This window comes from Penicillium soppii (assembly GCF_028829465.1).
Source record: "Penicillium soppii strain IBT 18220 chromosome Unknown utg000010l, whole genome shotgun sequence".
Taxonomy (NCBI): domain Eukaryota; kingdom Fungi; phylum Ascomycota; class Eurotiomycetes; order Eurotiales; family Aspergillaceae; genus Penicillium; species Penicillium soppii.
In genome coordinates this window covers 1722411-1750290 of record NW_026643240.1, presented here as the reverse complement: position 1 = coordinate 1750290, position 27880 = coordinate 1722411, and the positions used below count along the sequence as shown (strand labels likewise).

The 27880-nt window shown below is 48.4% G+C and overlaps 13 protein-coding genes across 13 annotated transcripts; 8 read left to right on the top strand and 5 right to left on the bottom strand.

The window, feature by feature from the left end:
• Window positions 1–100: 100 nt before the first annotated feature.
• Window positions 101–1376, bottom strand: N7529_011320 (aurora family serine/threonine-protein kinase; the record flags this gene model as incomplete). Its single annotated transcript, XM_057246846.1, has 3 exons — window positions 101–235; window positions 290–1222; window positions 1278–1376. The coding sequence occupies 3 exons, from the start codon at window positions 1374–1376 to the stop codon at window positions 101–103; spliced, it is 1167 nt and encodes a 388-aa protein (XP_057092195.1).
• Window positions 1377–1994: 618 nt separating this feature from the next.
• N7529_011319 (TIP41 family protein) lies at window positions 1995–2918 on the top strand (the record flags this gene model as incomplete). Its single annotated transcript, XM_057246845.1, has 3 exons — window positions 1995–2296; window positions 2365–2755; window positions 2808–2918. The coding sequence occupies 3 exons, from the start codon at window positions 1995–1997 to the stop codon at window positions 2916–2918; spliced, it is 804 nt and encodes a 267-aa protein (XP_057092194.1).
• A 469-nt stretch (window positions 2919–3387) lies between these two features.
• On the top strand, window positions 3388–4354 carry N7529_011318 (uncharacterized protein; the record flags this gene model as incomplete). The annotated part of the gene is made up of 2 exons (XM_057246844.1): window positions 3388–3760; window positions 3840–4354. 2 exons carry the CDS (start codon window positions 3388–3390, stop codon window positions 4352–4354), a joined length of 888 nt encoding a protein of 295 aa, XP_057092193.1.
• A 197-nt stretch (window positions 4355–4551) lies between these two features.
• Window positions 4552–6802, bottom strand: N7529_011317 (bifunctional aminopeptidase/epoxide hydrolase; the record flags this gene model as incomplete). Its single annotated transcript, XM_057246843.1, has 8 exons — window positions 4552–4678; window positions 4744–5231; window positions 5283–5651; window positions 5705–5824; window positions 5877–5994; window positions 6048–6267; window positions 6341–6425; window positions 6482–6802. The coding sequence occupies 8 exons, from the start codon at window positions 6800–6802 to the stop codon at window positions 4552–4554; spliced, it is 1848 nt and encodes a 615-aa protein (XP_057092192.1).
• A 1165-nt stretch (window positions 6803–7967) lies between these two features.
• Window positions 7968–10139, top strand: N7529_011316 (uncharacterized protein; the record flags this gene model as incomplete). The annotated part of the gene is made up of 1 exon (XM_057246842.1): window positions 7968–10139. One exon carries the CDS (start codon window positions 7968–7970, stop codon window positions 10137–10139), a length of 2172 nt encoding a protein of 723 aa, XP_057092191.1.
• Window positions 10140–10222: 83 nt separating this feature from the next.
• On the top strand, window positions 10223–11332 carry N7529_011315 (uncharacterized protein; the record flags this gene model as incomplete). The annotated part of the gene is made up of 2 exons (XM_057246841.1): window positions 10223–11093; window positions 11145–11332. 2 exons carry the CDS (start codon window positions 10223–10225, stop codon window positions 11330–11332), a joined length of 1059 nt encoding a protein of 352 aa, XP_057092190.1.
• Window positions 11333–11734: 402 nt separating this feature from the next.
• On the bottom strand, window positions 11735–13724 carry N7529_011314 (fungal specific transcription factor domain-containing protein; the record flags this gene model as incomplete). Its single annotated transcript, XM_057246840.1, is given in 2 exon segments — window positions 11735–13457; window positions 13468–13724. The coding sequence occupies 2 exon segments, from the start codon at window positions 13722–13724 to the stop codon at window positions 11735–11737; spliced, it is 1980 nt and encodes a 659-aa protein (XP_057092189.1).
• Window positions 13725–14309: 585 nt separating this feature from the next.
• Window positions 14310–15806, top strand: N7529_011313 (uncharacterized protein; the record flags this gene model as incomplete). Its single annotated transcript, XM_057246839.1, has 1 exon — window positions 14310–15806. The coding sequence occupies one exon, from the start codon at window positions 14310–14312 to the stop codon at window positions 15804–15806; it is 1497 nt and encodes a 498-aa protein (XP_057092188.1).
• Window positions 15807–15958: 152 nt separating this feature from the next.
• On the top strand, window positions 15959–17459 carry N7529_011312 (aminopeptidase P family protein; the record flags this gene model as incomplete). The annotated part of the gene is made up of 3 exons (XM_057246838.1): window positions 15959–16122; window positions 16176–17208; window positions 17259–17459. The coding sequence occupies 3 exons, from the start codon at window positions 15959–15961 to the stop codon at window positions 17457–17459; spliced, it is 1398 nt and encodes a 465-aa protein (XP_057092187.1).
• Window positions 17460–17579: 120 nt separating this feature from the next.
• N7529_011311 (uncharacterized protein) lies at window positions 17580–18635 on the bottom strand (the record flags this gene model as incomplete). Its single annotated transcript, XM_057246837.1, has 3 exons — window positions 17580–18077; window positions 18135–18270; window positions 18379–18635. 3 exons carry the CDS (start codon window positions 18633–18635, stop codon window positions 17580–17582), a joined length of 891 nt encoding a protein of 296 aa, XP_057092186.1.
• Window positions 18636–18901: 266 nt separating this feature from the next.
• On the top strand, window positions 18902–20827 carry N7529_011310 (Sterol O-acyltransferase ACAT/DAG/ARE; the record flags this gene model as incomplete). The annotated part of the gene is made up of 4 exons (XM_057246836.1): window positions 18902–19408; window positions 19473–19608; window positions 19681–20348; window positions 20423–20827. 4 exons carry the CDS (start codon window positions 18902–18904, stop codon window positions 20825–20827), a joined length of 1716 nt encoding a protein of 571 aa, XP_057092185.1.
• Window positions 20828–21135: 308 nt separating this feature from the next.
• Window positions 21136–23284, bottom strand: sac6 (fimbrin; the record flags this gene model as incomplete). The annotated part of the gene is made up of 5 exons (XM_057246835.1): window positions 21136–21167; window positions 21217–22199; window positions 22248–22936; window positions 22989–23199; window positions 23262–23284. The coding sequence occupies 5 exons, from the start codon at window positions 23282–23284 to the stop codon at window positions 21136–21138; spliced, it is 1938 nt and encodes a 645-aa protein (XP_057092184.1).
• An 821-nt stretch (window positions 23285–24105) lies between these two features.
• On the top strand, window positions 24106–26959 carry N7529_011308 (DDHD family phospholipase; the record flags this gene model as incomplete). Its single annotated transcript, XM_057246834.1, has 3 exons — window positions 24106–25562; window positions 25612–26775; window positions 26827–26959. The coding sequence occupies 3 exons, from the start codon at window positions 24106–24108 to the stop codon at window positions 26957–26959; spliced, it is 2754 nt and encodes a 917-aa protein (XP_057092183.1).
• Window positions 26960–27880: the final 921 nt, after the last annotated feature.

Sequence of the window (27880 nt, the reverse complement as noted above, 5' to 3'; positions counted from 1 at the left end):
AAGACCTAGAACACCATAAACTCCACATGAGGAAATGCGAGGAAAAAAATGACAGCACAACAAATCCTAAGGACGTCATCACGCAAGGGCCAGCCATGATTCATGCTTTGCCATCCTTGGAGGAACCTGAACTCCGTTTCACAGTTCTGTCGTCCTTCACACAATGCTTCACAATCCAAGGATGACGCTGGATTTCATCAAGCGGGATACGCTTTGCGGGATCAAGAACAAGAAGCTGTCAAACGTATTAGCAACCAGATCAATTTCATGTTGGGCAATTATAACATACCCTTTTGATGAGATCTTTTGCCTCGGGGCTCACAAAGGACGGCACAGACATATCTGCCTTGGCAATCCGGCGGTGGGTCATGATGGGTTCATCCTCGAATGGCGCTTCACCGACCAGGAACTCGTACGTCAAGACTCCCAGACTCCACAAGTCGACCTTTTCGGTGTAGAATTTGTCCTGGTTGCCGGGATTGACCATCTCTGGGGGCAGGTAGTCGAGAGTTCCACACATCGTCTGGCGTCGGTTGTTGGGGGCGTGAACACTCCAGCCAAAATCACTGATCTTGATCTCTCCATGGATACCAACAAGAATGTTCTCGGGTTTGATATCACGGTGCATGACGTGCTTCTTGTGCAGATATTTCAATGCTGCAGCCATTTGCGCAATATACTGTGCGGCTTTCCATTCCGGAAAGCGGTGCTCCTTCCGAAGGTGCTTATATAGCTCACCACGGCCAGCAAACTCGAGAATCAAGAAGATTCGCTTGCTATCGTGGAAGTGACCGAAGAGCCTCAGGACGTTGGGGTGTCGAAGATTACTTTGGATCTCAATCTCGCGTCTGACTTGCTTTTGGACACCACCCTGTTGCAACTCAGACTTGTGCAGCACTTTCAACGCGCAGACGAAGCCAGAGGACCGTTCTTTCGCAAGATACACACGACCAAACTTGCCCTTTCCCAGGGGCTTGCCAATTTCGAACATGCCCAAATGCAATTCCTTGGGGATACTTGACTGATCACCTAGTGTAGACGACGTGCGCTGGTCGCCATTTTCATCTGTGGTTCGAGTCACCAATGCGCCGTGGGAGCCCCTGCCTGGAGAGGCAGGAACATTCATGGCATTGGCCTTGTTCTCATTGGTATTTTGAAGCGCCAGCTTCAGCAGTTGGGCCCGGTTGGAATTGCTATTTGACTGCGCTGAGGCGACGGAAGGCTTCAAGTAATGTTAGCAAGCTGACTCACCATCCTCATTGCATGGGATCAAATACCTTTTGCTTGCCATAGGTGCGCTCATTGTTTCCATTCTCCTTCTCATCTTTAACAGATAGGTGTTCAAAGCGAGCCTCAAGAGTCTTGGTCGTCGCCATGCCGAAATTATGTGATGAAGGAAACTCGGGGAAATGAAAAATGAAAAGAAGCGAAGAAGGAGGAGAAGAAGAAGAAGAGAGGACAAACAAAATTTAGTCGTACTTAGCACAATGTAATCATAATCGCTTCCTGCTGCTGTGGGTTAGTAGTTCAATGGTTGTAGAAGATCACAAAGATGGAGGGAGAACACACGGGTGTTTGGGCGATCCTCATCTTGTCACCCCAGCAACGGTGTGATGACTTAGCACTATACCGCCTAAGTTTCCGCTTTTACAAGGAACACTTGAATACTCCGTACTCTACATACATACATGAATACATATATACATGTATGTAATTATCTGTCCCAGCGTAATTCAACTAAGATAATAGTAGCTAGGTAGGTAAGATATAAGTATAAAATATAACCTGGTTGTATTCGAATAGCGCGCCTTAAATCAGGCAAATTGTGACAGTCCACGCAAACACAGCCATTTGTTTTCTGCCCAATAATCTTCGGACCGCCATTTCTCCGGTCGCGGGGTTATCGCTATCAGCTCCGATCGCGAACATTTATAGATACTTTATTGCTTTACTTGAGCACTTATAATCTCATTCTTCCTTCTCAAGATTCGGACATGGCTACAACATGTGCTACTGTCTCACCAGAGGCAAAAAAGCCCAACTCCCTTACAATCAATGGGTTCCGGATCTCAACCCAGAAACTGCCCATTCTCAAAGCCGACCCGATCGAAGAAATGACCCAGAAGCTCGGCATTGCTCCTCCTGAAATGATCTTCGGCGATAACTATGTTGCAATTGAGCACGAGAAAGGTGATTGGGGTATCAATTTCAACGCGTTTGACGCCTTGGACCAGGTAGACAAGACTGGTCAATCTATGCTACAAGTCGCATACTCCGGGGAATGGCAGAAGAGCAGGTACTAAAAGCATCCTTTTGCTGAGGGAAACGTGGTATCCCTGGTATCTCAGGCTAACTAAAATGTAGAGAGAAAACACATGAAGGAATTAAAGAAGTCGTCAAGCCGTTCGACTGGTCTTACAGCACAGACTATAAAGGCACCCTCCATCCAAATGCGCGCCCATTCGAGCCAACAACAAAGCCTATTCCGGTTGAACTATTGAAGCGTCCTGATCCCATTCTTTTTTTCGACGAGGTTGTGCTCTACGAAGATGAACTGGCGGACAATGGAATTACAATGCTGTCTTGCAAGATCCGAGTGATGCCAGGGAGACTCCTCCTATTGACAAGGTTTTTCATGCGGCTTGATCATGTTTTGATCCGACTTCGAGACACTCGAGTCTATGTGGACTTTGAAGCGAAAGAGGTCATTCGAGAATACCTTTCTAAAGAATGTACATATGAGAAAATTCGAGAGGTACGTTTGCTGGTTGAAACATATGGATGTATGTGTCTGACATTATCCACAGAAGCTAGCGGCAACCAGGGACGATATCCCAGCTTTTATGAGAGATGCAAATCGACTTTCCGAGATCCTCCCTGTTGTAGAACAGCGCACTGAACGTCTGGTCCTAGATTGAGATGTGTACGATTGATTTTCTGGTTATCTCTACATGATGGCCGAACCTTGAGCTTGTATCAAAGGTTTGTGACCGCAAGTTGATTCACCGGTCGAGCCACCTTCTCAAGATATGCAGAAAACGAAACCCCTTACAGTAACGATCATGTTGAACGTTGGACATGATATGCCTTGGGTTCAATCATAGTCTTGAAAGTTGGAACGCAAAACCACCATGATCCTTAATGAATGCTCAATTCCAAAACAATCCAAATTTTGGATATGAAAGTGTGTTTGATAGAATTAAGACTTTGAGTCATAAACAATATGTAAAAAGCCAAAGCTAGTTGTGCCAAAAAAATATATGTAGGTAACTCCAAGCTCATACATCCGAGAACTATCTAAACAAACAGTGCAAACAAAAGTTTATCGAAAAAAGATCCAGAACACCAATCACGATAGACCAATTCACGAATACCACGTCTTCAACAATGTCATCCAAGAGACTATCAACACTGTGGCCGCGCGATATCCGCGGGTCCCAAAACATATGTCTTTCCAGAAGCGCCACTCGCATCCCGACACCGCTGGCATCCGCCTCCGTGTCCACGCGGGAATCCCCAATGAATTCGATCTTCGCCAGATCATATGCCCAAGGCAAGGTGTCTGACCTGGCCAAGAACTTCCGGCGGCCCGGAAACGCCGCCGAGAACTATGTTGCATATGGTATGACACAGAAGCTCTTCGAGGCTTGTTCAAGCAAAGCGGATTACAAAATCCCCCAGGCATCGCAAAAGGGAGCGGAGGTTCCCAAGACGGAAGCTGGTGAGGATCTTGGTGTAGGAGAGAGCTGGTGGTATAAAGGTGTGTCAATTATTGCGGTCATTCGCTGGGGTTGGTCTCTGGATTGGAGATAACGTGCTAACGCCCGACTTTGGCATAGAGCTCGGCCTCAAGCCAACCTTCTCTACTTGGTCCCAAGTTACTTTCCTTCACATGTACCTGTTGACCGTCCGTCTTCGTGCCCTTCCAACCCGCGAAAGCGTGACTACCTACTCCCGCCATCTGATTGATCACTTTTCGCACGAAGCGGAGCACCGCATGGATGTGTATCACGATCTGGGAAGTCGTACCATTCGCAACAAATATTTGAAAGATCTATTTATTCAATGGCGTGGAATCATCGCCGCTTATGACGAGGGTTTGGCCAAGGGCGATGCGGTGTTGGGCGCCGCTGTCTGGAGAAACCTCTGGAAGGGAGGCCAGACCGGACCGGACGGAGAGGAAATTGATTGGGCCAAGGTTGCGCAAGTGGTTGTCTACATGCGTCGATCCTTGGCGGAGCTATCACAGATGGAAGAGGTTGATCTCGTGTTCGCACTTGCTAGCGGGGACAAGAACGCCGGTATCTTCGAACACTCCGAGTCGGACAAGAAGCTTGTCGAGGCAAGCAACTAGGGATGCATCGCCTAGGCGAACGGTGTTTTGGAGGCGTCCTTTATGCTATGTATACCATTGGTTATAAAGATTTGTACAGTACTTAATTGCCCTACTCTTTTCGCATATTGAAAAATTCTATTCAAGATCACAACTAAAGGCTCAGTTGACATTCAAAAATCTATTGGTCCTGTTATATGGGGTACCATAAGAAGTACCTAGATGTCCTTCTTGCCGAAAAGATCCTTCTCCACCATACCGCGGCAGATGGGGTGGTAGAACTCCTTGTACTTCTCAAATGTCTCGAGGGCAACAGGGCGGTTCACCTTTTGGAGATTGCGGAACCTGGTCAAAAAGAGTCAGTGTCGCGTAAAGATAAGGAATATGCAGTTAGAACAGGGGCATCTTACAAAGGTCGCACAAACTTCATGCGTCCAATACGGCCCAGCAACTCAGTCGTGGGCTCGATGACACTATCATCTCCGGCCTTCATTCCAACCTGGAGATAGAGGTTTGAAACCTCGATGTTCTCACTCTTGGCGAGTTTGTAAACATCACCCATCAGCTTCGAGACCTCTGGGCTGAGCGGCTTCTCCAGCAGGAGCATCTGCTCCAGGAAAACGACCAATTGGTTCGCTGTCAAGTCCTTGATGTCGTTGATATCAGGCTTGAAAGAAGAGCCAGGAAGAGTCTGCCATTTCTTGGCAAGTTCATAGACAATGTCCACAAGCGATGTGTCAAAGGTGGGCTTGGGAGGTAGACCTGGTGCATAGAACCACTTGTCCCAATCCAGCTCGTCCAAGAGCTTGGAGGCCTCGGTGTCAGACTTGAAGAAGTCCAAAATCAATGCCTTGAACTCGTAGGAGTCGAGCGATTTGCATTTGAATGTGGTAAAATACTGCCTAGAATGTTAATACAAGCGGCCGATGAGGAGGGGGTAACACCGTACATGAGGGATGAACTTGTCAAACTTGGACTTCCCAACAAGGTTTTCGAGGTGGAAGAGGAAGTTAAAGCCCTTCTCATAAGGAATGCTCGAGAAAGCATCGTCGGGATCCTTGCCCTTAAGATCAACAATGAGCTTGGTGAACTCATGGTCATTTCCAAAGTGATCAACGGCATCAGTCAGAGACTTCCATCCAATAATGGCCGAGAAGTGGCGGTAGGCTTCGCCGTGAATAGCAGCCAGAATTCTCCTCTCGAGGTAAACGGTCCAGCCTTCATTCAACCAGAAATGCTCCCACGAGCAGTTGGTGACCAAGTTACCACTCCAGCTGTGAGCCAACTCGTGCGCAATAACATCGATGTTTTCGCGATCCTGGAGATTTTATCAGTTGGATGCCGGTGAGTGACATGGTATATAATACATACCTTCGAGATGATACTCGGGGTTGCGAAGGTGAAGATAGGGTTCTCCATGCCACCGTAAGGGAAACTGGGGGGCAAGATCAAAACATTATACTCTCCCCAAGCATAAGGGTAGACAATTTTCTGCACAGGTCAGCGATTGCTGTGCAAAGAAGATGAATCAGAGATTGCATACCTCGATGGTAGTGATGAAAGTCTCGGTATCAGCCTCAAGCTCCCATTTACACTCATCCAGCTTGTCGGGGCTGGTTGCAACAACACTGCGAGGCCCAATGGGGGCCTCGGCAACATCACTAGGATTGGATATCAGCCACTATAATGGTTGAAAATCGTAGGAAAACCTTACCCGCTGGCAATGGCAAAGAGGTAGCTAGGAATTGGCACCGACTGGTTGAATCGGTACAACTGATGCTCTCCCTTGGACTCCTTTGCGGCATTGCGGATTGGCAGACCGCTGGTCATGACAGGGAGTGGGGATGTGATGTTGAAGTCATAGGTGCTTTTAACATCCGGAGTATCCTGGCAAGGGAAGATAGATCTGGCGTGAATTGCCTGACATTGTGAGACTGATAGTGGTGTTAGATATCTTCGATTACCGATAGACGCTCCTCCCAAAGGACGTCACATCATATTACCTACACATGTAAGGGTGTTTCTTGTTTGAGGTTTGGGCGGGCGTCAGCCACTGCAACGCCGTGCATTTTTCGGTAGTTTCGACCGCAATCTATAATTGGGTGAGATAGAGAGCTATGATATCAGAAAGACCAACCATAAACATACGTCAACCTCAATAGTTCCATTCAATTGAACACCTTGATCGAGGCTAATCTTCAATGGCACACCAAATGGTTCCAGTGGGGGAAGAAACTCCCACTTAGATGGCTGGCCATCCACCTTTACGGAGTGAATCTGAAGGTGGCTGGTGTCCAGAATAATCTCCCGAGACTCAGCATCGGTGATAGACTTGAACTGATGAACCACATTTCCTATCAACTTCTTCTGATCGAAGAGAATATCGAAATTGGCAGTGACATGGGTTGAACGCCAGTTATTGTAGTTGCTCACGGTGTTCGGGTCCCGCGGAGGATTAATAGTAGCCATTGTACGAGTTGGGTTAAATCTCACAGTGATTGAAGCCGAACGTAAAGTGGAGAAGTTGAAACCCCGGGCAAAGGATAGGGAATTCATGTGAGGTTGTATTCCCGGGGGAGGTTTTTTTTTTTTTTTTTTTGCCGTCACTAAGCGTCACACTGATCCAGGGCTACATGTAAATTACATGACTCAGGCTATAACTCACTATACTTCCTACTAACGGCGTTTGTCACAAAATAATGTAGTATAACTATGCACCTTTACTAGTCATGTAATATATTGAACTATACTTACTTCCTACATCTGTAACTAGATATGTAGAATATACCATGACCTCATTTTAATTAAATTTCTTATAACTAGATCACTATGTAATTCAACAGTTAACTTCCATCCCTGTGCGATGTATACACAACTTCTCCGCTAGGGAGAATTAACCACCCCCTTTTTTCCTCTCTCTCTCTTCTTTTTCTCTCTCTTTTCTCCCTTCAAAACTAAGACCCTTGTATATTTATTATTGTCTTTCTTCATTTCTTCATCTGCTTTTTCTTCATTATTAGGAAGTGATAGTATTTTCTCCCCGCATTGTTATTATTTTTTTTTTCCCATTCGCCCACCGCCCGGCACCACGGACCACCCCTGAGAGGGCCCCTGACGAACACGTTCTATTGAAAAAGAAGAGAGGGAGAGGTTTACTAATTTCCCTCCCGAGTCTTGAGGCGCAGTTTACAGTCGTTGGTGAAAACTTCCATTGATTTGTGAGTTTGGAATTGACATCTTCGTAAAATGTGCATCGTTTCTAATCTCTGTTAGGTCAATTGGTTCAAACAATGTCTCTCGGTCAAGCGACGACTGTCTTGCGATAGATCCCAGACACCCGATTACGAAACGATGTGCTGAAATGTATATGGCTTTTTAATCCGAACATATTCAACGAGACATACGATCACTCTGCTCTAGGCTTTCGAAGAATGAGCGAATATACACACACCACGCGGTGACCGATACCCATTTAGACCTCCCATTGTGATAGTTGGGCGCATAAGTCGATACGATATAGTCAGGTCCATTATCGATATATGCGGACTTTCGACCCTCAACTTTGACCCATCTCTCCGAGCACTAATTTCAACTTGTCACTATTCAATTCGCGAACATAGTTCACCATACCACAATGGACGACGATCCCAATTCGTCCTATATGCGACGTCCCTCGGGACCCTACTCATCCGAACCACCTGCACCGCCCCCGAACAGACCTTCCTCCCGCTCGTCGCGGCCTGGGTCTCGAACTCGAATGGTAAAGCCTTCTGGGGCAGTCACATCCCCTAGCTTGGGGGTGCTTACAGAAAATGTGGCGAACTTGCCGGAGGGGTTTGGGCCTACCAGTCCCATCAAAGAAGGACTGGGGAGCTTGAACCGTTGGTCCCAATCCACAGCCTCCAGCAAAAGCCCATCAGAGTATAACGGGCATCACCGCCGGGGAAGCTCGAAGATGTCATTTTCAGGCTACCGTCACAGTCCGCAACGTGCGCCGTTGAATGGACCTCCGATTCTCGACCTTCCAGAACTGGAGAACTCTGCCGTATTTAACAACGACCCAACATCGCACAACCTCGACCTCTCATTCACAGCGTCGAGCAGCCTCTTTCAACCTGCGCATACTATGAAAGACACCCAGGATCACTCTGTGGCTCGAAATAGTGGGGGATTCATTACATTCAACGAAGCAGAAGGGGACCCAGAGAGCCGACAACATGGGCAAACTCAGAAAGCCATGCTGTCCAAGGCTCTTCAAAAGGCAAACACAGCAGTTCTACTGGACAACGCTGCCAATTTTGAGGGTGCCATGGAGGCTTATACTGATGCTTGCAACTTGTTGCAGCTTGTTATGCTCCGTAGCAATGGCGGAGACGAAGAGAAACATAAACTTCAAGAAATTCGGGATACGTATATGATACGGGTCACAGAGCTTCACCGTATGGACTTTCCGCTCCCGGAGAGCGATGACAAGGCTCTCCCGGAGCGACCCCTCAGTCAAGAGTCATACGGAGAGCTTCTTCATTTCGCCAATGATGAACCTAATAATGAGAGCCAACAGAGTTCTGCTCATTCAAGCTTCGGGTTCCACCAAGTTCCATTTGAAGATACAAAGGGATTCTCTCTAGAATCCATCCCCCCACGGCGCCAATCCCTAAAGCCATCTGCTCTAGAAGACCAACCTCGCTCTGTCACTTTGCCAGTGAACAACCAAGAGGAAAGCAATGAGACCACTTCCTGGTTGGACACCATTGATGAATCCGGTGCTTCTTCGCCGTCATCCGCGAACTCCAAAGCATCATCAGTGTACCTTCGTCGCCGGACAAGCCGTCTTCTCAGCAATGACACCGAGGCTGAGTTTGATGCAGCTCTCGATGCCGCCGTTGAAGCTGCATATGACGAAGGCCTGGAGCCAGTGCTGGAGTACAAGGAAGAGGAAAGTGGCGATGATGTAGTTTCAAATGCTCGCAGGAACATCGAGTTGGCGAAACGAAGAGTGCGTGAGGCAGAACTAGAGGCCGAAGCAATGGACCGTGAGCGCGAACTGCGCCGTGTTCATGAGCAAACAACTTTGGGTAATGATCCGAATGCCCGTACCTCGGCATATCTGGACGATGAAGCAGAGGAAGAAGAACGACTATTGGAGGAAATGACCAAGGGTTATGTAATGGATGACTTTGAATTCGGCCTCCAGTCCAAGTCAGCTCTTCCTCGCGAATCAGATTCAAGCAATGTCTCTGGAAGAACCTGGGAAAGCTCCGGAACGTCCAATGCTGCAAGCATCGGAGGCGCGGCAGCACTATCTACCCTTGAAGAGGATGATGTCTTACCATTAGACAATCTCAGACCCGAACCATACACCATGCCCTCTGCTCCGCCGTCTTCGGCATTGCCACCCCTGCCAGTATCGTCTGATTTCCCAGCTCCTTCTAAGCGGGCCTCGATATCAAACCGCGCTGGATCAATCGGCTCTCTCGCCTCTTCCACGGGGCCAGGAGTCCGAGCCCGGAGACTATCTGGCCAGACTCGCGAGCTCAAGATCGAAACTAATACCCGCTCCTCCCGAGCTAACTCCAATGCATCATCAGCGTTGGAAAATTTCGCTGCTCCACTGGCAAACCGCCCACCTCCACCACCAGCGCCGAAAGATGACCCGTTGGCCCCCAGCACCCGTTCTAATCTGCACCCGACACAACGTAATCCATCCATCGGCTCTTTAATGGAGCATGTCAGCCTCTCCCAGTCCCGCACTCATGAAGACGATGAAAGTGACCTCCCCCCTTGCCGCTGTCGGCACGGCCCATAGGCAAAGTCCCCTCAGCCCCAGACGGATTGGACAAACTACACTCCAACACAAGGCCTTTCTGGTCTCGAAATGCATCTGCTCCCATGCCAATTCCCGATACCGAACCGGGATCTCCAACTAGTGCTCTATGGAGTGGTGGATTCCCTGACTCCCGGAGTGCATTGCCTGGCAGCGTTCCTATTATGCCCACCCCAACGCTCGCCTACTTCAACTTCGCTCAGAACGGCCTGCCCAGCGGCGGAATGAATCTGTTTGGTAGCAATATCCACTCCCCCACTGCTCTTGGCCGTCCAAACTCGATGGTAGCAAATGCGCCACTGCCTCTGGAGCCATGCCCTGAGTCATTCCTGCTCCGTCCTTTCTGGTTAATGAGGTGTCTGTATCAAACTATTGCCAATCCTCATGGAGGCTATCTGTCAGAGAAACTCTTTATTCCCCGAGATGTCTGGCGCGTGAAAAACGTCAAACTGAAGGCCGTCGAAGACAAGGTGTCCAATTGCGATCTTCTTACAGCTGCTCTACTCAAGTTGACCCATGTCGATGCATATGACGCGGACGCTGTTCTGGAAGAGATGCAATCATTTGAAGGTGTTCTTGACCAAGTTCAGGGCGTTCTGTCCAAGAAACTAGGCAATGAAGTTGGCGTGCAAGCCTCGATGCCGTTATTTAAGCCTGCATCAACGCCCGATGAGCCTGTTCACGTCGAGACTGCGCCGAACAAATCCTACTTGACGTGGAAAAGGCTTCGTGCGAAAACCTCTGGGCTCGGCACAACTACCCCTGTTACAAGTGTCCGAGAAAGTAATAAAGACAATCTGACTCTTAACTCTGTTCCGATGACCTCTGTACATGGACCGCCTGCCAAACGCAATGTTACCCAGCTCGAGTTCTCAGGGCCCAATGCAAACTACATGGGCGCATTGGCGCGACTTTTCGATGCTGCTCAAGTTCTAGGTAAGTCTGACTTGTGCTACAAAACCTGAATTCTTTCTAACATATCGACAGAACAAATTGCTCAACAAGTTGAGGACCCTGGGCTCAAACACTCGTCTCAAACCCATGTTGGTCTGGAGCTCAGCACACGACACGCGGCTGAGTTCTTTGGCTTTTACATTTGCCGCTTCGCACTGGCTGATGTGAGCTTGATGCTCGATAAGTTCATCAAACGGGGTAGCGAGTGGGTGTTGGCCTAGGGAGTTTATGAAGCCATACGATAATTAACCCCCCAGAGCCTGTGGAGGCCCGGGATTTGCTGCGTTTGATATTTCTGATGTCCATATTGATCTCCCCATGTCTTTTGAGATACCATGATTTTACCCCGTGAAATATTTGATGAGTTAAGAACATAATTGTCATGAGATGGGATTGTATTTACTGTTTGATTGTGGCTCATATAACTAAACCGTGCTTTTCTAGGTGGTTTTGCTCTGTGAAGACGAATCCCGACACAGCATATTGCGCACGTTCAATCCAATCCAATTATTGTGGTATTGTAAACACCATAAGTTCTTTTCTATGTACAATGAAACCGAAGTAACGAATTAAGCACGAACTGATTGAGCAATAACATACATTTCCTTCAGGCAAAAGAGGCGTCAGAGGCATATACTGGACGATCGAAGACAAATCTGTCGCCGCCGCTCCGCATCTCGGATGATCTCAGCAGACAGTTTCAGACTGGGTGCTAGGTGCGCATATCTCTCGACCTCCGTTACAACACCCGCAATTATCGCGTCCATTCGTTGTGCAGGCGGGAGCAAGGTGGAAAGGGTAGGGGACATGGTGGCACCCATGATTAGCAGTGTCTGTGAAACCATAGAGAGAGCACCTTGCCAGAGGTATGGAAGATGGCCTTCACGGTGGCTGGTGATATGCTCCAGCTGGCGGAGTGTAGCATCCAAACATCGCCGACAGCACTCTTTCACCCCTGCGTCCGCTCCTGCTTGTTCATTCTCAAAGACTGCCAGGATATATGGGCGATAGATAATTGTGCGACATGCATTGTAGCGAAGTCTTAATACTGTTTGTACCGGATTGGAAAGAGGTGCTTGGGTAAGGGGAAACTGAACAGGCTGAGGTAGACTGTCATACCATTGAGACAGCTGGAAGTCGAGCTCCGAGACGATCGGGCCCAATGACGCGAGGGTGTGTGTGCTGTCCTTTTGATAAATGATGTGGCTGACGCGGTTCAATAGTCTGCGCAATGCGATCTCTGCCAGAAAGTACCAGAGCTCATCATGTCGATCGGCCAGGTGGGAGTCTACCAGGCGTGAGGAACTCTGATATTTGCTGGTTCCACCTTGGTCTTTGTCTCGCTCCTCCTCGTCCCCATCATCCTCGTCTTCTTCCTCAAAGCCTCCCGGGAGATCCACGAGTTCCTCGAAGTTGACAATACCAGAGTGTGGGAGATCCAGCTCAGCTAAGAGATCACTTTCAAATAACAAAGCGTTCCAATAAACCCTCACACTTAGCTCTCTCCATTGGGCAGGGATTCGGTTAGGACTGCCGAACAATAACTGCAATTTCATGCTCACGTTTGAGAGCAGGGTCCAGGCCTCCAAAGGTCGCACTAAATAAAATAAATAGGCAGAGGCCAGGACCATGCACTGTGTCGCAATCACAGTGTTTCGCATCATTACCGACGGCAGAATGCTCCATGCAGCGGCAAAGTAAGGGAGCCCTGGCGGTTCGCGATCTGCTGGTACAAAGGAGATACTGCCACTATGACTAGCGCTGCCAAGGGCCAGTACCAGGAGAACAAGACAGCTCATCGGTCCTTCTTGAAATCCTTGTGCGAGAGCTGATTGGTAATATCGATTCCAAGTGTACGGATTGACGCAAGCATACCAGACATTGCCATAGGCGAAAAAGGCCTGAGCGTACGTGGGTGCATTTGTCAAATCGAAGCCTGAATTCGGAGTCAGCCGCAACGACTCACGAGCCATTTCCAGTTGTAGTAGATGTTGGGGATCGTAGGCCCCAGAGACCAAGTCGCGTATCAGGGGCCATTGAAGAAGGTGAACAGCCGGAGTAGTATGCATCTTCGGCATCGTGGAGATGCTTATACTGGCAGGTGGGTTAACCCAGGAACCGAGCCCCACAGCAGACAATCTTCCAGGAACTGGCAATCCAGTGGAAGACGTTTTAGTCAATTGATCATCGCTGCCAACGTTGGTCTCATTGCTGGTGGCTGGGGAAGTAGTAGAAAGAGCTAGATGGGGTGATTGGTTGGTTAGGTTCGAATGTAGCAGACTTTCAATTCTGGCCAGTTGATCCAGTATAAGCTTGTCTCCAGCATCGAGTTTAATTCCGGGCTCTCTGTAAACACATTCTGCATTCAAGTCGGAACACAGTTGACACTTGGGCCGAGTCCCGTTGCATCGGGTTTTGCGCAGCCGGCATATCTGGCACTGAAACAAAGTCAAATACGCCTTGAACAGATGTGCCAAAGGCGCTTACAGCTATCGTTGCCCGTCTTCGGGGATACTCGGCAGTCTCTGAGATTGAACGCTTTTTCTTGCCAACGGACGTATCACTGGGTATGCAGTCGACGGAGTCTCCCGTATCTTTCTCTGATACATACATTGTTTAAGACTGGAATTCTGCCCATCTACCATAGTCCAATATATGCTCTGAGTGTCAGCATGACTGTCTCAAACCATACTAAATATGTATGGAGAGTAGAAATCAGAGAATTGATTGCAGAACAGGGGTTGTCTTTTTGGTTCAAAAGCCTGGAAAACGGGGAATTTTGGCGGGCCTTCACGGACTTTTAATATAATAGATGCATGGCCAGTTCTCATGTGGTTTGCCATGTGTCTTGGAACTAACAATAGTTCAGCCTTACTTGGGTACGGCGATAATTCCGTGACTGGTTGAGCATATTGCAATGGGACAAAGTCTGACTGGCCTGACAAGAAGATCGAACAAAATCTGAGTTCATTGATGAAAGGAAAGAATACTTAAAAACAACCAATATCTAGATGTATATAAAAAAGAAGAAAAGAAAGATGAAGAAGAAGAAGCAGAAGCAGAAGCAGAAAGTCGATGGACAAAGTTGATGTCACATGTGCTCCACGTGCACCGCGTCCCAAACAACGCGTCGATCTTTTTGTCACAAAACATCGAAGTCGACCTCGGGAGGATCCCACTACAGCGACGAACTACAATATGCCTCGCCCTGCCCCGAAACGAAGCCGTACTGCTGGCAAACCCGCCAAAACTGCCAAAAATGCAGGTTCTGCGCAAAATGAACCTGTCACCAAATCGCCTGAGCGTGGCTCAGTCGTGGACACAAGACAAACTCTACGCGAACAAACACCCTTAGCCAAGAGCTACGAAAATGCAATCGATTCATCGCCAACAGGAGAACGAACAGGTACCGGCAGTCGACCTGGAACCGGCAGTCGCCCCCCTACCAGATCTCGCGGTTATTCCTCTACACTTTCATTCGCTGGGCGCAAAGGCGATAATTCCCGAATCCCTGGAACCCCTGGCTTTGATAACTCGGTTTTGAGCAACTTCAGACGGCGCCCGCGACAGCAAAGTATCCTGCAGATGATGCAAGCCGATGACGATGGCTCCTCCGAACTGGACGACGACGATTTCCTGGGTGGACTCAGTCCTAATGATGAATCGACCCCCTTGAACCTCTCCAGGGGAAAATCACTTCTTCTCAAGCCAAGCGAGAGGTCACCTTCGCCGGTGAGATCGCCGGTTGGATCACCACTTCCATCTGGCGGGTCGCGCAAACGCAGGCGCGTGACTCAGGAGATTCAAGTGCCACAGTCGTCTGTGGAGATGGTGGAAGATACCCCTACTTCAACACCGGTTCAGGTGGTGAAACACACTCCAGATGCGACACCAGCTGAGCGCGACGGCTCTCCTGAGGATCAGGAACCCGAAGATATGGCTGAACCGGAGGAGACGAATAATGATGCCGATGAATCTGAAAGCGATATCGAAGAACAAGAATCCGAGAAAACATTTGAAGGGAATGAACCTGAGGAAGAAGAGGTTGAAGATGCAGATGTCGAAGCTACGCCACGTTCTCATCGATTCCCAGAGACAATGAGTCAAACTATGCTACCACCGGCCAGCAGTCCCGCCTGCTCGACACAACCCGATAACTCTACGCCGCACCCCGTTCAAAGGAACAATTCCAAGGTCCCAGCCCATCTGTCAACAGCAAAATTGCAAGACAAGCTTCTGCCACGTCGCCGGAGGAGACGCCTGGCCGGCAATGATCTCAGGGATGAAAGCGATGATCAACATGACGCCGCGTCTGGAGACGAAGATGAATTGAACTATCCATCACAGTCTAAGAAGCCATCTACGCGGCGGGCGGGAACAAACAAACCTAAGCCATTGGCCAATGCCCGCAATCCAAAACAAAAACAGACCAAGACCAAGACCAAGACACCTGCGACCTATTCACGTTCGCGCGCGAGTGCAGGTGCCAATGACAAAGAAAATGAAATTGCCCTGTCTTCACCATCTTCATCTCCGTTGTCATCACCACCCGAGTCCGACGTGTCTGATACTGAATCTGTCGAGACCGAGACTACTCGTTGTGTGAGTGATGAGTTGCGCGCAGCACTCAAGAAATTTGCCGAGGTGGATCAATGGAAGATGGAGTTTGAGGATGTATCTGCTTCGGAGATCTGAACGAATAATGTGTGTAATGATTCTCTTTCTGTTTTGACACCGGCTGTAGCCGCATATTTGAGCCCCGCAATGCAACCGAGGGTCCCTCAGTAAATACTACTTCTTCTTTTTTTTCCCCGCAAATTTTCTCTTCTCTATCCAACTACTCCAAGATGACTTCTGTGGATAATATTCTCACTGGCAAATATCCAGCCAAGGCCCATGCCCGTCGTGTTGCTGATCTCCTGAAGGCTCGGCATGGCGGCGCCGGAGCTATCTATCTTGAGGCTCAAAAAACTCGAATGATCGAGGATAGCGATGAGACTATGCCATTTAGGTATTTGCTAACCCTAATGTTTCTACCTTAGAAGCAACACTAACACAGCTAAGGCAACGTCGTCCCTTCTTCTATCTCACTGGGTGTCTTTTGCCCGATGCCGCCGTGGTATACGATGCCGTCGCAGATCAATTGACTCTGTTCGTCCCTCCTATCGATGAGGAGTCCGTCATTTGGTCTGGTCTCCCTCTGTCTCCGGAAGAGGCTTCCAAACTCTACGATGTGGACCGCGTTCTGTTCACAACCGATATCAATTCAACTTTGGCGTCGATCGCCTCGACCCACAATGGAAAAACTGCCGCGTTTTCAATTGCCGAACAAGTATCAGAGGGCACCAGCTTCAAAGGGTTTGCTGAAACAAATGTTTCTGCCCTGAAGACTGCCATCGAGGATACTCGTGTTATCAAGGATGCATACGAAGTTGCGCTCCTGAGAAAGGCAAACGAGATCTCAACTAAGGCTCACGTCGCTGCCATCGAGGCCGCCAAGACTGCCACTAATGAGCGCCAGATCGAGGCTGCTATCATCGGTGCTTGTATTGCCAATGGATGTCGCGAGCAGTCTTACCACCCCATCGTCGCTGGTGGTGAGGGCGGTGCTACTCTTCACTATGTTCGGAACGATGTGGACCTCATCGATCCTGACACTAAACAGCGCAAGAACAATGTTCTCATCGATGCCGGTGGTGAATACCAGACTTACTGTGCCGATATCACCCGCGTCATTCCTCTGAACGGAAAGTTCGCGACTGAGACGCGCCAGATCTACGAGATTGTCCTCCAGATGCAAATGGAGTGCATTGCTATGCTGAAGGAAGGCGTGTGTTGGGATGACGTGCACGCTTTGGCACATCGCATTGCTATCCGTGGCTTGTTGGAGCTGGGTATTCTACGTGGATCCGAGGAGGAATTGTTCGAGAAGCGCATTAGCGTCGCCTTCTTTCCCCACGGCCTCGGCCACTACCTCGGAATGGACACCCACGATACCGGTGGTAACCCCAACTATGAAGATAAGGACACCATGTTCCGCTATCTCCGCGTCCGCGCTAATCTGCCCGCTGGCTCTGTGATCACCGTCGAGCCCGGTGTAAGTACACCGGTCAACCTGTTGATTTGACATTGCTAACTTTTCACCAGATCTATTTCTGTCGCTTCATCATCGACCCCGTCCTGAATTCTCCCGAGACCGGCAAGTACATCGATGCCGAGGTCTTGAAGCGCTATTGGAAGGTCGGAGGAGTCCGTATTGAGGACAACATCCACATCACCAAGGATGGTTTCGAGAACTTGACCACGGCCCCCAAAACCATTATGGAGGTTGAGAGTCTGGCAATGTAAACAGCATACACTCTACGATCATCAAGTCATTCGGCCGGGGTATTTAAAATGTCCAATTCAATTAGTCACAGGAATACATGGATATCTGTTGATCTGGGTATGTAAATGTACAGCTGGCGCCTAGATCTCTCTTCGGCTGCGCTTGCGCGCACTCCCCTTGATCTCGTCCGCAGCACTACTCTTCTCCTTGCGGTCAAGCATGATGGTCATGACATCAAACGAGAATTGCGGCACCTCAATACACAGCTTCTTGAAGGCGTCCCCAACCTCGTGACGCAGGATGTGGCTCTGATTGGCCCAAAGCGAGGCCACGGGTCGCCGAATCGCCACATCCTCCGCGGGTGTGTGCGTGTAGACGTATCGAGCATACGCCAATTCAGCTCCGGGTGAAGCCTTTATCTTGTGAATCTTGCCGTGGGCGAGATTTTTCAAATTTGGCAGACCGAGCTTCTCTGCCAATGTGTATATGCGTGCATGTCTAAGCATATCCTTCCCGGTCTTGTCTGCCTCGGATATGACCCTGGCTTCGGATTTCGCAAGGTCGTAGTCGCGCGTGTATTGAAACTGGAGGAAGCATCCGAACGCGTCGACGTTCTCCTCAGGGAGATTGATTTGACGCTATCGATCGCGATCAATAATACTGGTAGTTCTCAAGCAATTGAAGGTCAAGCTCACAGGTCCAGATTCTTCGAATTGTCCTATGAATTCGGCGAGGAAGGGCGCATCCGTGAGGAAATTTTGATGGGCCCTCAAGACAGTCTCGTCGTCCCCTTTTCCAACAACGATCTCAACAATTGGGGAGATCAATGATCTAAAAGATGGTGTGAGTTCGGTAGACATGATAGGTGTGATGAAAGGTAAAGTCATTCAATTGATAGGAGTAATTACGTGAGTTGCAGAGGTCAAGAGGAATGCTCACTCGACGAAGTTGAAGGTCTTCTTGGGGCTAGGCACTGGCTCTTCTTGCACATCTGGGAGTGGTATATCTTCCTGGTCAGTTGCAGGTTGGGTTGACGCGTCTTGCATGCCTCCCATTTCCACCTCGGCGGAATTCTGGGTCACCGTCGCATTGGCATTGACATTGGTAGCAACAGCAGGGGTCGGGGTCAGATGAGCGGGTTGAGAGGTTTCTGAATCTCCAGGAACCCGAACTTGGGGTGTTGGTGGTACGTCCATTGTTTTATTTTTTATTTTTGAGTGAGTTTAGGGGGGGGAGGTAAATGTCAGAGGCACAGAGAGAGAGAGAGAGAGCTTAAGGCGGAGAGGAGAAACAAAAGTTCTATAACTAAACTAACACTCTTGATGTTTTATGTATTAGAACTATAATGTACAAGGTCAATACGATAGAAGATCCAATAGTATATCAACGTCATCTGTTTACCATTTTGCCCCCTGCAGACCTTTGAACCTTTTACACTTTTACACTTTTACATCTATTCGCTATGACCCATGAAACTGAAAGCAACTCAAGCTCAGATGGTTATGACGGTACTAAGTTGGATCCAATCCCAGTGAAGCTCCAAGAGACAAATGAAGGTCAATATTTGCTCACCGCTGAGGATGCTGAGCTCCTTCAGGAGATTGTGAAGCACAATCTGGACCAACCATCGGGAAAACGGAGATTCAGATTTCAAGAGTTAGAGTTCACGCCACAATTGAGTACATTTCATGACCTGGGTTCAACCTCGCCTCAGTTTCATGGCTTCTTCGTTCTGTTCTGGATGGGTGTGACCCTGATGCTGCTCAAACTGGCTGCCAGTAATTGGAGAATCTATGGCAGTATGTGGGGTAAGAATGAGATCATTCGTTTGATGTTAGATAAAGATGTTGTGGTACTCGGAGTGACTGATTTAGTCCTGTGTTGGTCGACGGGATTCTGTCTCCTGCTGCAACGAGCTGTAATCAAGGGGTATTTACGCTGGAACGGTCTCGGCTGGCTGATTCAAAATGTCAGTTTCCATACCGAGGGCTACCACTCGGGCATAGGAGTCGGTTCATTGCTGACATCTACAGGTTTGGCAAACGATATATCTTGGTGCTGTCACTGGGTGGTCGTACCATCGAGACTGGCCATGGACACACACGGTCTTCATTGTGTTGCATTGTTTGACCATGTTGATGAAACAGCACAGCTATGCAGCGTATAACGGTTACTGTATGTAAGGTTTCTCTCATTCAGTAAAGTTTCTCTCTGAAGATGATTCGGGGCTAATAATGACAGTATCTGAGCTGTATCATAAACGCAAGATGTTACAGACAAGACTCAGCCAATTAAACCAAACTCGATCCACGGCCACAGAAGCAGGGTATACCTCTGCTATCAACCAGAATATCAATGCTGAGATCACCGATCTCAAGAATAATTACTTCCATCGGCGTTCTTCGGATCTCAAGACATGTTCTGGATCTCGTGAGACCGACCAATTTTTGTCTCTCGTCGAAACCATTGGAACAGGCACACCACTCGAATCAAACCAGGTGGAGTCCCTCCGAGAACTGATTGAGCAGGAAATCGGAGTCTTATCCGAAGGACTCAAAGGCCGATGCTCAAAGACCTACAACCACTATCCACGAAACTTAACGATCAGGAATTTCTCCGATTTCATCTCATTGCCCACATTGGTGTATGAGCTTGAATATCCACGGACCGAGAAGATCAACTGGCTTTATGTAGCAGAGAAGACTGCCGCTACGTTCGGCATCATTGTTGTCATGATCGCAGTCTCCCAGTCGTGGATATATCCAGTGGTGATGTACACAGTGCGAATGAAAGAAGAGGGCCTGACGGCGCATCAAAGACTCCAGGAATTTCCATGGGTTCTCAGTGATCTACTTTTTCCATTCATGATGGAATATCTGCTGGCATTCTACGTGATCTGGGAGTGTGTTGTGAGTATCCTGTAACTATGTGTTACACAGCCTTTTTTTCCCCCTTCTTCTTTTCTTTCTTGCTAACTCTGTAGCTTAATGCTCTGGCTGAGATCACCATGTTTGCAGATCGAGGTTTCTACTCAGATTGGTGGAATTCAATCTCGTGGGATCAGTTCGCCCGGGATTGGAACCGCCCTGTCCATAACTTTCTGTTCCGACATGTATACCACAGCTCCATCAGTGCATATCGTCTGTCGCGTGTATCGGCCAGTCTCATAACTTTCTTGTTGTCTGCATGTGTCCATGAGTTGATCATGCTGTGCATCTTTCGGCGACTACGGGGCTATCTGCTCATTCTACAGATGTCGCAATTGCCACTCGTTGCGCTTAGTCGGACCCGCCTAATGCGAGGCCGGCGACTGTTGGGAAATATCGTCTTTTGGCTGGGCATCTTTACCGGGCCGAGTCTGCTGTGCAGTTTGTATTTGATCATTTGACACTCTGCACAATGTTGGGGTCACTTCACGTTGTCGGCTCGCAATACATCTATCTACACATCTAGATATATGATCTCTAACCGTGGTATCCACGAAGCATATCATTCTTTCACAGACAGTCGACTAGGTTGAATACTTTCAATAAAAACCTGGCATAAGTTCATAGTCATAGTCAAGTATGTAACAATAAAGATTTGATTGGATCCCACCATTTGATTCGCCCTGCAAGGCAGATTTACATGTATTCGAAAGACAAAAAAAAGGCATGCAATACCATAAATATTGGGCACAACGAACCGCTGTATTTTTCACATCTTCTCGTGGGTAGCCATCAGAGAGCCTGTCGAATGTTAATTGCCAATCTTCTCGACCCAGGAGAATGAACTTACCAATGAATGTGGTGACCAAACGAGACCGGACCTGGCAGATATCCTCTGGGACCAACCAGATGGTGGCACCCATCTTTCTGGCGATACTGATAGAGAGCTTGGCGTTCGCATATGCCTCTTCGTCGGTCCGACCAGGTGTGACCAAATCGTAATCCACGTAGCTGCTCTTCATGCCATTCAGCACATCCAAAAGGAAAACTCCAGTTCCGATGGACTTGTCCTTGAAGCTGCGTATCGTGGAAGATTTCCCGCCACTGCTAGACATGTCATTGGCCCATCTGATCATTTCGGTGTCAGTAATCTCGCGCTTGCCCAGCCGCTGGGCTAGCGCGGAGAGGGTGTTGGTGATATCACGGCGCATCAGCTGCCACACCAGTCCGAGCGTAAGAGTGCGCTGTCCATCGGTGATATCAGCCCCCTGAACGCCGACAAGAGAGAAGCCGTTGAATTTTCCAAGCTCGATCGAATAGTTAGTGTTTTCCACAGCCTTGAACCGCATCAATTCGCCACCAGAGGCCGGGGGCTTGTTGACGTGTTTCCAATTGACGCTTCCGGGAATAACTTTGTCGTAAGCCTGCAGCAAAACATGGCCATCACGGAGGTCGTCAAAGAGCGAGTTGACCGCTGGCTGCACATCCAAGGAGTTCAGCCACAGAGTGAAGACTCTGGCCTCTCGCTCACCTTCGGCATCAAAGTCCTCAACTTCAAGCTTCTCTTCTTCGGTGATCGGGTCAAGTCCTGGGTGTGTGTTGAACAGATTGGCCACAAACGCAAGGTTCAGCTTGGGATTTCCAGCAACCAATGAGGTAGGGGTCAGGAACTTGCGACAATCAAGCGAATCTGCATTTTGGAGAACTTGCTCAGCCCGCTCAAGTAAGTCCCGAGTTTGGAGAGGACCACGGGAGCAGAGATCAGGTGCCAATTGGTTGAGAAGAACTGTGTAGTTCTCACCATCCTTGACATCGGTCGAGAAGTTTGTCACCCTGTATTCGTTAGTAGATAATACAATCTTAGATGTTATCTGGACATACCGTCGGTCCCATTTGGCGTTCTTCAGATGGTAGTTGAACCAGCGAAGAAGAATTTGCTCTGGAGGCAGGCGCAGGAACTGCTCGAGTGTCTCGTCCTCGTCCAGCAGTCTGTAAAGCTCTGGGTGAAGCTTAATATCGATCTTTCCGAGAAGACCGCGGCGGATAATTTGCCAGATAAGACCCAAGATAAGATGCTCGCGCACTTCAATGATATCTCCACTTCCAATGTTGACGACTGAGCACCCGATACCCTTGGCAGAGTTGATAACAATATTGTTGTTTTCGGTCATGTGGAAAGCATTGAGCTGCTTGATCTTTTTCCCAGCCTTGTTCAACACACGCTCATCAATAGTGTCCGGCACGCTGTCATTGATCAGCTTAGCAAGAACCAGACCGTCCTTGCACTTGTCGAACATCTCGAATGTATCGGTGGGAAATGGCAGGAGGTCTCCAACATCTGCATCGCCTGCCAGCACGGCATTGATGTGACGAGTAAACTCGGTGCGCTCATCTTCGTTAATGGTATGTGTGACATTGGAGGAGGATCCCTGAACATGGATGCGCCCGCCGACACTGCCCTTGGAGACATGACGGGAAGCGCCGGTTCCGGCACCGGCGCCTTGAATTACGGCGGCGGGAGTCGAGGCCGGGGCGCTTCCGCTAGGCGCCGTCCGAAGCTTCGAAACGAGCTGTCGGGGTATTAATACGAGGAGGGGCGGAAGTGAGGGGGAGGGGCATTACATCAACATAATCTTCCAATTCCACACGCCGAGAGCTATCCAATTCCACATCCTTCAAGGCTGCGCGAACCACATCATACGGCTGGCGTTCGGATTGTTGAGCAGCTTTGATCGCGGTAGATTCATCAAGGTAGCCTCGATCTTCGACGTCTAGTCTGTTGAAGGCATCCTGAAGCGAAAAGATCTCGCCTTGCTCAAGCTGCGGGAAACGCCTGTGAACAAACCAATCACTGCGGTCAGCATATGTTTTGAATTGAACAATGAGGCGACGTACTTCTGAAGCTTGAGGGCGTTCATCTTGTCGAGGGTGAACCCTGGTGGGATAGGTGGGGGAAGGGGAGGGCGATCACCCAGAAAGTTCTGGGGTGTTCAGCAAAAACGAGTAGTGTTTACTCCCACAATGCAATGAGAGAAGGTCAACGATCAGAAAATAAGTAGAAGGTGGGCAGCGTCAAGGGTATAACACGAACCGAGGGGGGGGGGGATGAGCCACACTGGTAACAAAACATGAAAGGTACGCCACGCTACGGGCATTGATAGTAATATTTTCGTAATATGTGTAATATATGGTAATCATGGTATTTCGTATCTCGTATTCGGGAATGACGTTAGTGTTGGACTCTCCAATTCTTCTGCCTTACTCTTAGTTAGGCAAGTTAAATAGATAGTGTATTACCAACATAAACCTATAAATTGGCGCCTAAATCAATTCATCCCGCTAAGAGGTTTCGAATAACTATATATTTAGGTGCCTAGCTACATACCTATATACGTGTGTATGGATGTTGATAGGTAGCGATGGTCACACTAAATCCGAATGACTGTCTATTATTACCTTGCTCTTAGGCTCCCAATAAAGATGCGTGAGACTACATACTGATAAATAGCTGAAAAAAACAAGAACCAACATACCTATTGTAAGGAGTAGATTGTAGCAATTTATCCCGGGATGCCCGGATTACGTCATTCTCAGGATCGGCCCCCGGGGATCAAAACAAACCACATGACAGCTTTGATACTTCGATGGTGATTGATTGACCGACTTCTTATTTTTTCGTATAACATCAATCAAGTTGCTCACGTTGTTTCAATTTGCCTTGCGACGGGCGCGCCCGACCATGGGTACAGAGCAGAAATCATTATTGGGAACTCTTTCGCCGTGGAGTACCCCAAGAAGTGTGACACCGCAGCCTGCGGATCCCCCCAAACCAGATGCTTTGCAGCGCTCCCAAGGAGAAGACCATACGGTGACCCATAGACATCGATTGAGCATGCGTCGCTATCCTTCTGATTGCCCTCCACTGAAAGTGAGATGGTTCTACGCTGTGGACTCGCCCAAGAGGAAACCGTCCCTCCTGGAACAAAAAAAGGCAGACCAAAAACCCTTGCCATTACCAAAAAAATTCATTCCTTTCCCCGGAAGAGATTCACAGTCTATCGAAACCACATTTCAGAAAATATCAGACATAGAAGAGGCTCACCAACAGAACGAGTCCAAACCAAAGGAAACAGTCTTATCCAAAGTACCCGTGAACGAGGACTTCCTTTTCAATGTTGATGTGGAGCAACGAGAATTGAGTCCCACTTATTGGATTGGCCCTGTTTATGAAGTCCGTCGTGGAACATGGTTTGTCCAGGATGGTTCTAATCTCAAACCATGCGAAGAAAATCTGGCCACTCAGCTTGAAGAGGGCTATATCAAGATTTGTCCGTGGAGGGCTGATCCAGTCAAGGCTGGACCTCCAGAACAAGCTTCAAACACAAATGAGGTTAGAACAGGTCAAGCAAAACCTGTGGAAACGGATCCGAAAATGCCTCAAACACTTCAAACATCACAGACCGCCAACCCGACCTCCCCTCCTCGCGGCACGGGAAATGACTCTAATGGCCCCGCAGCCGAGCCCCAGCAGTATCGTCTATTTGGCGCTTACATGAACAGGATTGTGGCCTATCAAGATTCCACAACGGCCTGGCTGATGAATGATGATTTCATGTCACGATTCAGTACTTCGGTGTATCAAAAGCTGGGAGGTGTTCCGGGAACAAAGTTGGTGCGCGGATTTGAGCCCAGAAAACCAAAGGAGGCACCCGAAGGAAGAACTTCTAAACAAAAACCACATGAGGAGACATCGATTATCACAGGCGTGAATGACAATATGAAAGAGGAGTTGAAATCCCCTATAACCAATCCCATGACGCCAGCTCAAGCGGGTGCATTTGAAGAGCTGGACAGACCAAGGTCCACCCTAGAACGACAAATGTCTTCCCTTGCGGGTGAGCCGCAAAATCCCGCTGAACTCGAAGAGCAGGCCCGCAGGCAGGAGGAGCAAGAGATGGAAGAGTCAAGAGAAATTGACGGTGAGGACAGAGAACGCGACGTGGACCATTTGGTTCTCGTCACTCATGGGATTGGCCAGCGACTGGGATTGCGATTGGAAAGCATCAATTTTATACATGATGTTAATGTCCTTCGCAAAACACTGAAAACCGTGTACAAGGCTTCCCCTGATCTTCAAGCGTTGAATTCTGCATTTCCGGACAGCGATAAGAATTGCCGGGTCCAAGTGCTCCCCGTGTAAGGGCTAATCCTCTGACCAGCGCGTACCTTTGCTAAAAATCAACAGGTGTTGGCGGCATCTTCTTGACTTTCCGTATCGGGGAGTTCGACAGAATAGAAAAGAATTAGATCTGACCGACGCGGATGCTCTGGAAGATGACACATACCCAAGTCTATCAGATATCACTCTGGAAAGTGTACCCGCTGTGCGCAACCTCATTTCAGACCTGGCCATGGATGTGCTTCTTTATCAGAGCGGGTATTGCGAACACATTTCCAATATTGTCATACAAGAGTGCAATCGAATCCTCCAGATTTACCAGAAACAAAACCCTTCCTTCAAGGGCTCGGTCAGCCTCATTGGCCATTCCCTTGGAAGTGCAATCCTGTTTGACATCTTGTGTCATAAATCCGCAAGCACGAAACAACATGGCAAGAAAGGAACGGCCCAAAGAAGTGAATATTCAGCCCCCAGGAACACGAAGGCAAATGCGTTCGACTTTGAATGTGAAGAGTTCTTCTGCCTCGGGTCCCCTGTTGCACTCTTCCAAATGCTCAAGGGAAAGACTATTGGTGGATACTCTGCTCGGAATCGCAAAACTGCCTTGGACGTTGAGATTGACTTGGATATCCCTAGCCCTGGGCATGGACCAAACGATAACCCCGCTATCATGTCGATGCCGAAGTGCCGAGATCTGTACAATATCTTTCACCCATCTGATCCAGTAAGCTACCGCGTTGAGCCTCTTATATCGCCAGCGATGGCTACTTTGAAGCCGCAGCCCCTGCCCTCGGTGAAGAAAAGTCTCTGGACGACCTCGGGGCAGAGTCTGTCCATCCTTGGTAGTCGCATGGGCCAAAGTGTGGGGTCGCTATGGACAAACTTCACCACTGGCGTTGCAAGCAGCCTGTTGAACCGCAGTCTGGGTCTGAATAGCGACGGCACATCTACCACCTATGCTACAGGTAAACAAGGCGATGAATCAACCCATAAGCGGACCCAATCAGGCTCGACCCAGCATGGTTCGCAAGAATCAGATGATCACCATCAAACCTTGATCGAGTCCGACCTAGAAACTCTCTATGATGGCTTCCAGAAAAGCCGGGATGTCAACCACGGGGAAAGTCCAGATCCTGGGGCGGACATCGACCAGGATCGAAAGCTGAAAATTGAAGATGCCAAAGTGCGCGCCTTGAATGCTAATGGTCGCGTGGATTATAGCGTGCAGGAGTAAGATAAGACACCACGCCTTTTTATTGGACTTCACTAATTGCAATCTAGGGGAGCTTTCGATATTTCACTAATTGCCAGTATTGCCAGCCATCTTACCTATTGGGGTGATGAGGACGTCAATCATTTCATGTTGTCCCAAATGCTATCTAGAAGACACCGGCATAGGATCAAACCTGAGTGAGCATAGATGAGCACAGATTAGAATGGACGAGAAAGAGTATATACTCGACTATACAATGTACTAGTAATGCTACGTTATGCTACTCCAGGCTGTACAACATTGTTCTGTACTATATATATTATATATATAATGTATACAACTAATCCAGACTAGCGTTGTCGTTTAAATATTATGTAATCTTGGCTACAAATTTAGATATCTTCATTTCTATTTTTTCCTTTCTTCGTTTCCTCCCCTCATCTTTATATATTATCAAACACCAACCTCTCAAGTCCACAATCCTCGATTTTGGTTTATGCCAATCTAAATCAGAATTTCTTCTTAATGCAGTTGAAATGCACGATACAGAGAAAGGGATACTCTCAAGCCAGTCTACGCCAGCTCAATACAGATACATCAGCCAATGGCCTTTCAATCGGCCTGAGATATTGACCTTCATAACGGCCATCTCCAATGAGCTCAGCTAGGGAAGTGTGATTGGTTATTGTTTCCCAGAAGTCACCGTGTTTGCGGTGACCCTTCGTAGACCTAGTAAAGTCTCCCTTTTCTTCCCACCCGCAATCTCTTTACATCTGTCATGAAGCGCATGCTCTTTGAATGATCAGATTCACTCGGATAGCGGAGATCAACTCCTTTCTCTTGCTTTAGATTCCTCGCTGTACAGCTTATAGCTTGCGAGGAAATTTTGATTGGATACATGCACACATCAATACAATACAACATTCATTATCCTACATGCCAAATAAATTTTATGATATAAGTAGAACAGAATGACTATATGTTTTTACGGAGTAACTATATTGTACTCTGTAACTAGTGATGTTCTATTCTTATGTACGCACAGACCAACGCTTGGGTGTCTGTCCCCTTATCGTCTCTAATCGCGCTGAGGTCTGTTCATTCATACCTAGTGTCCTGGGA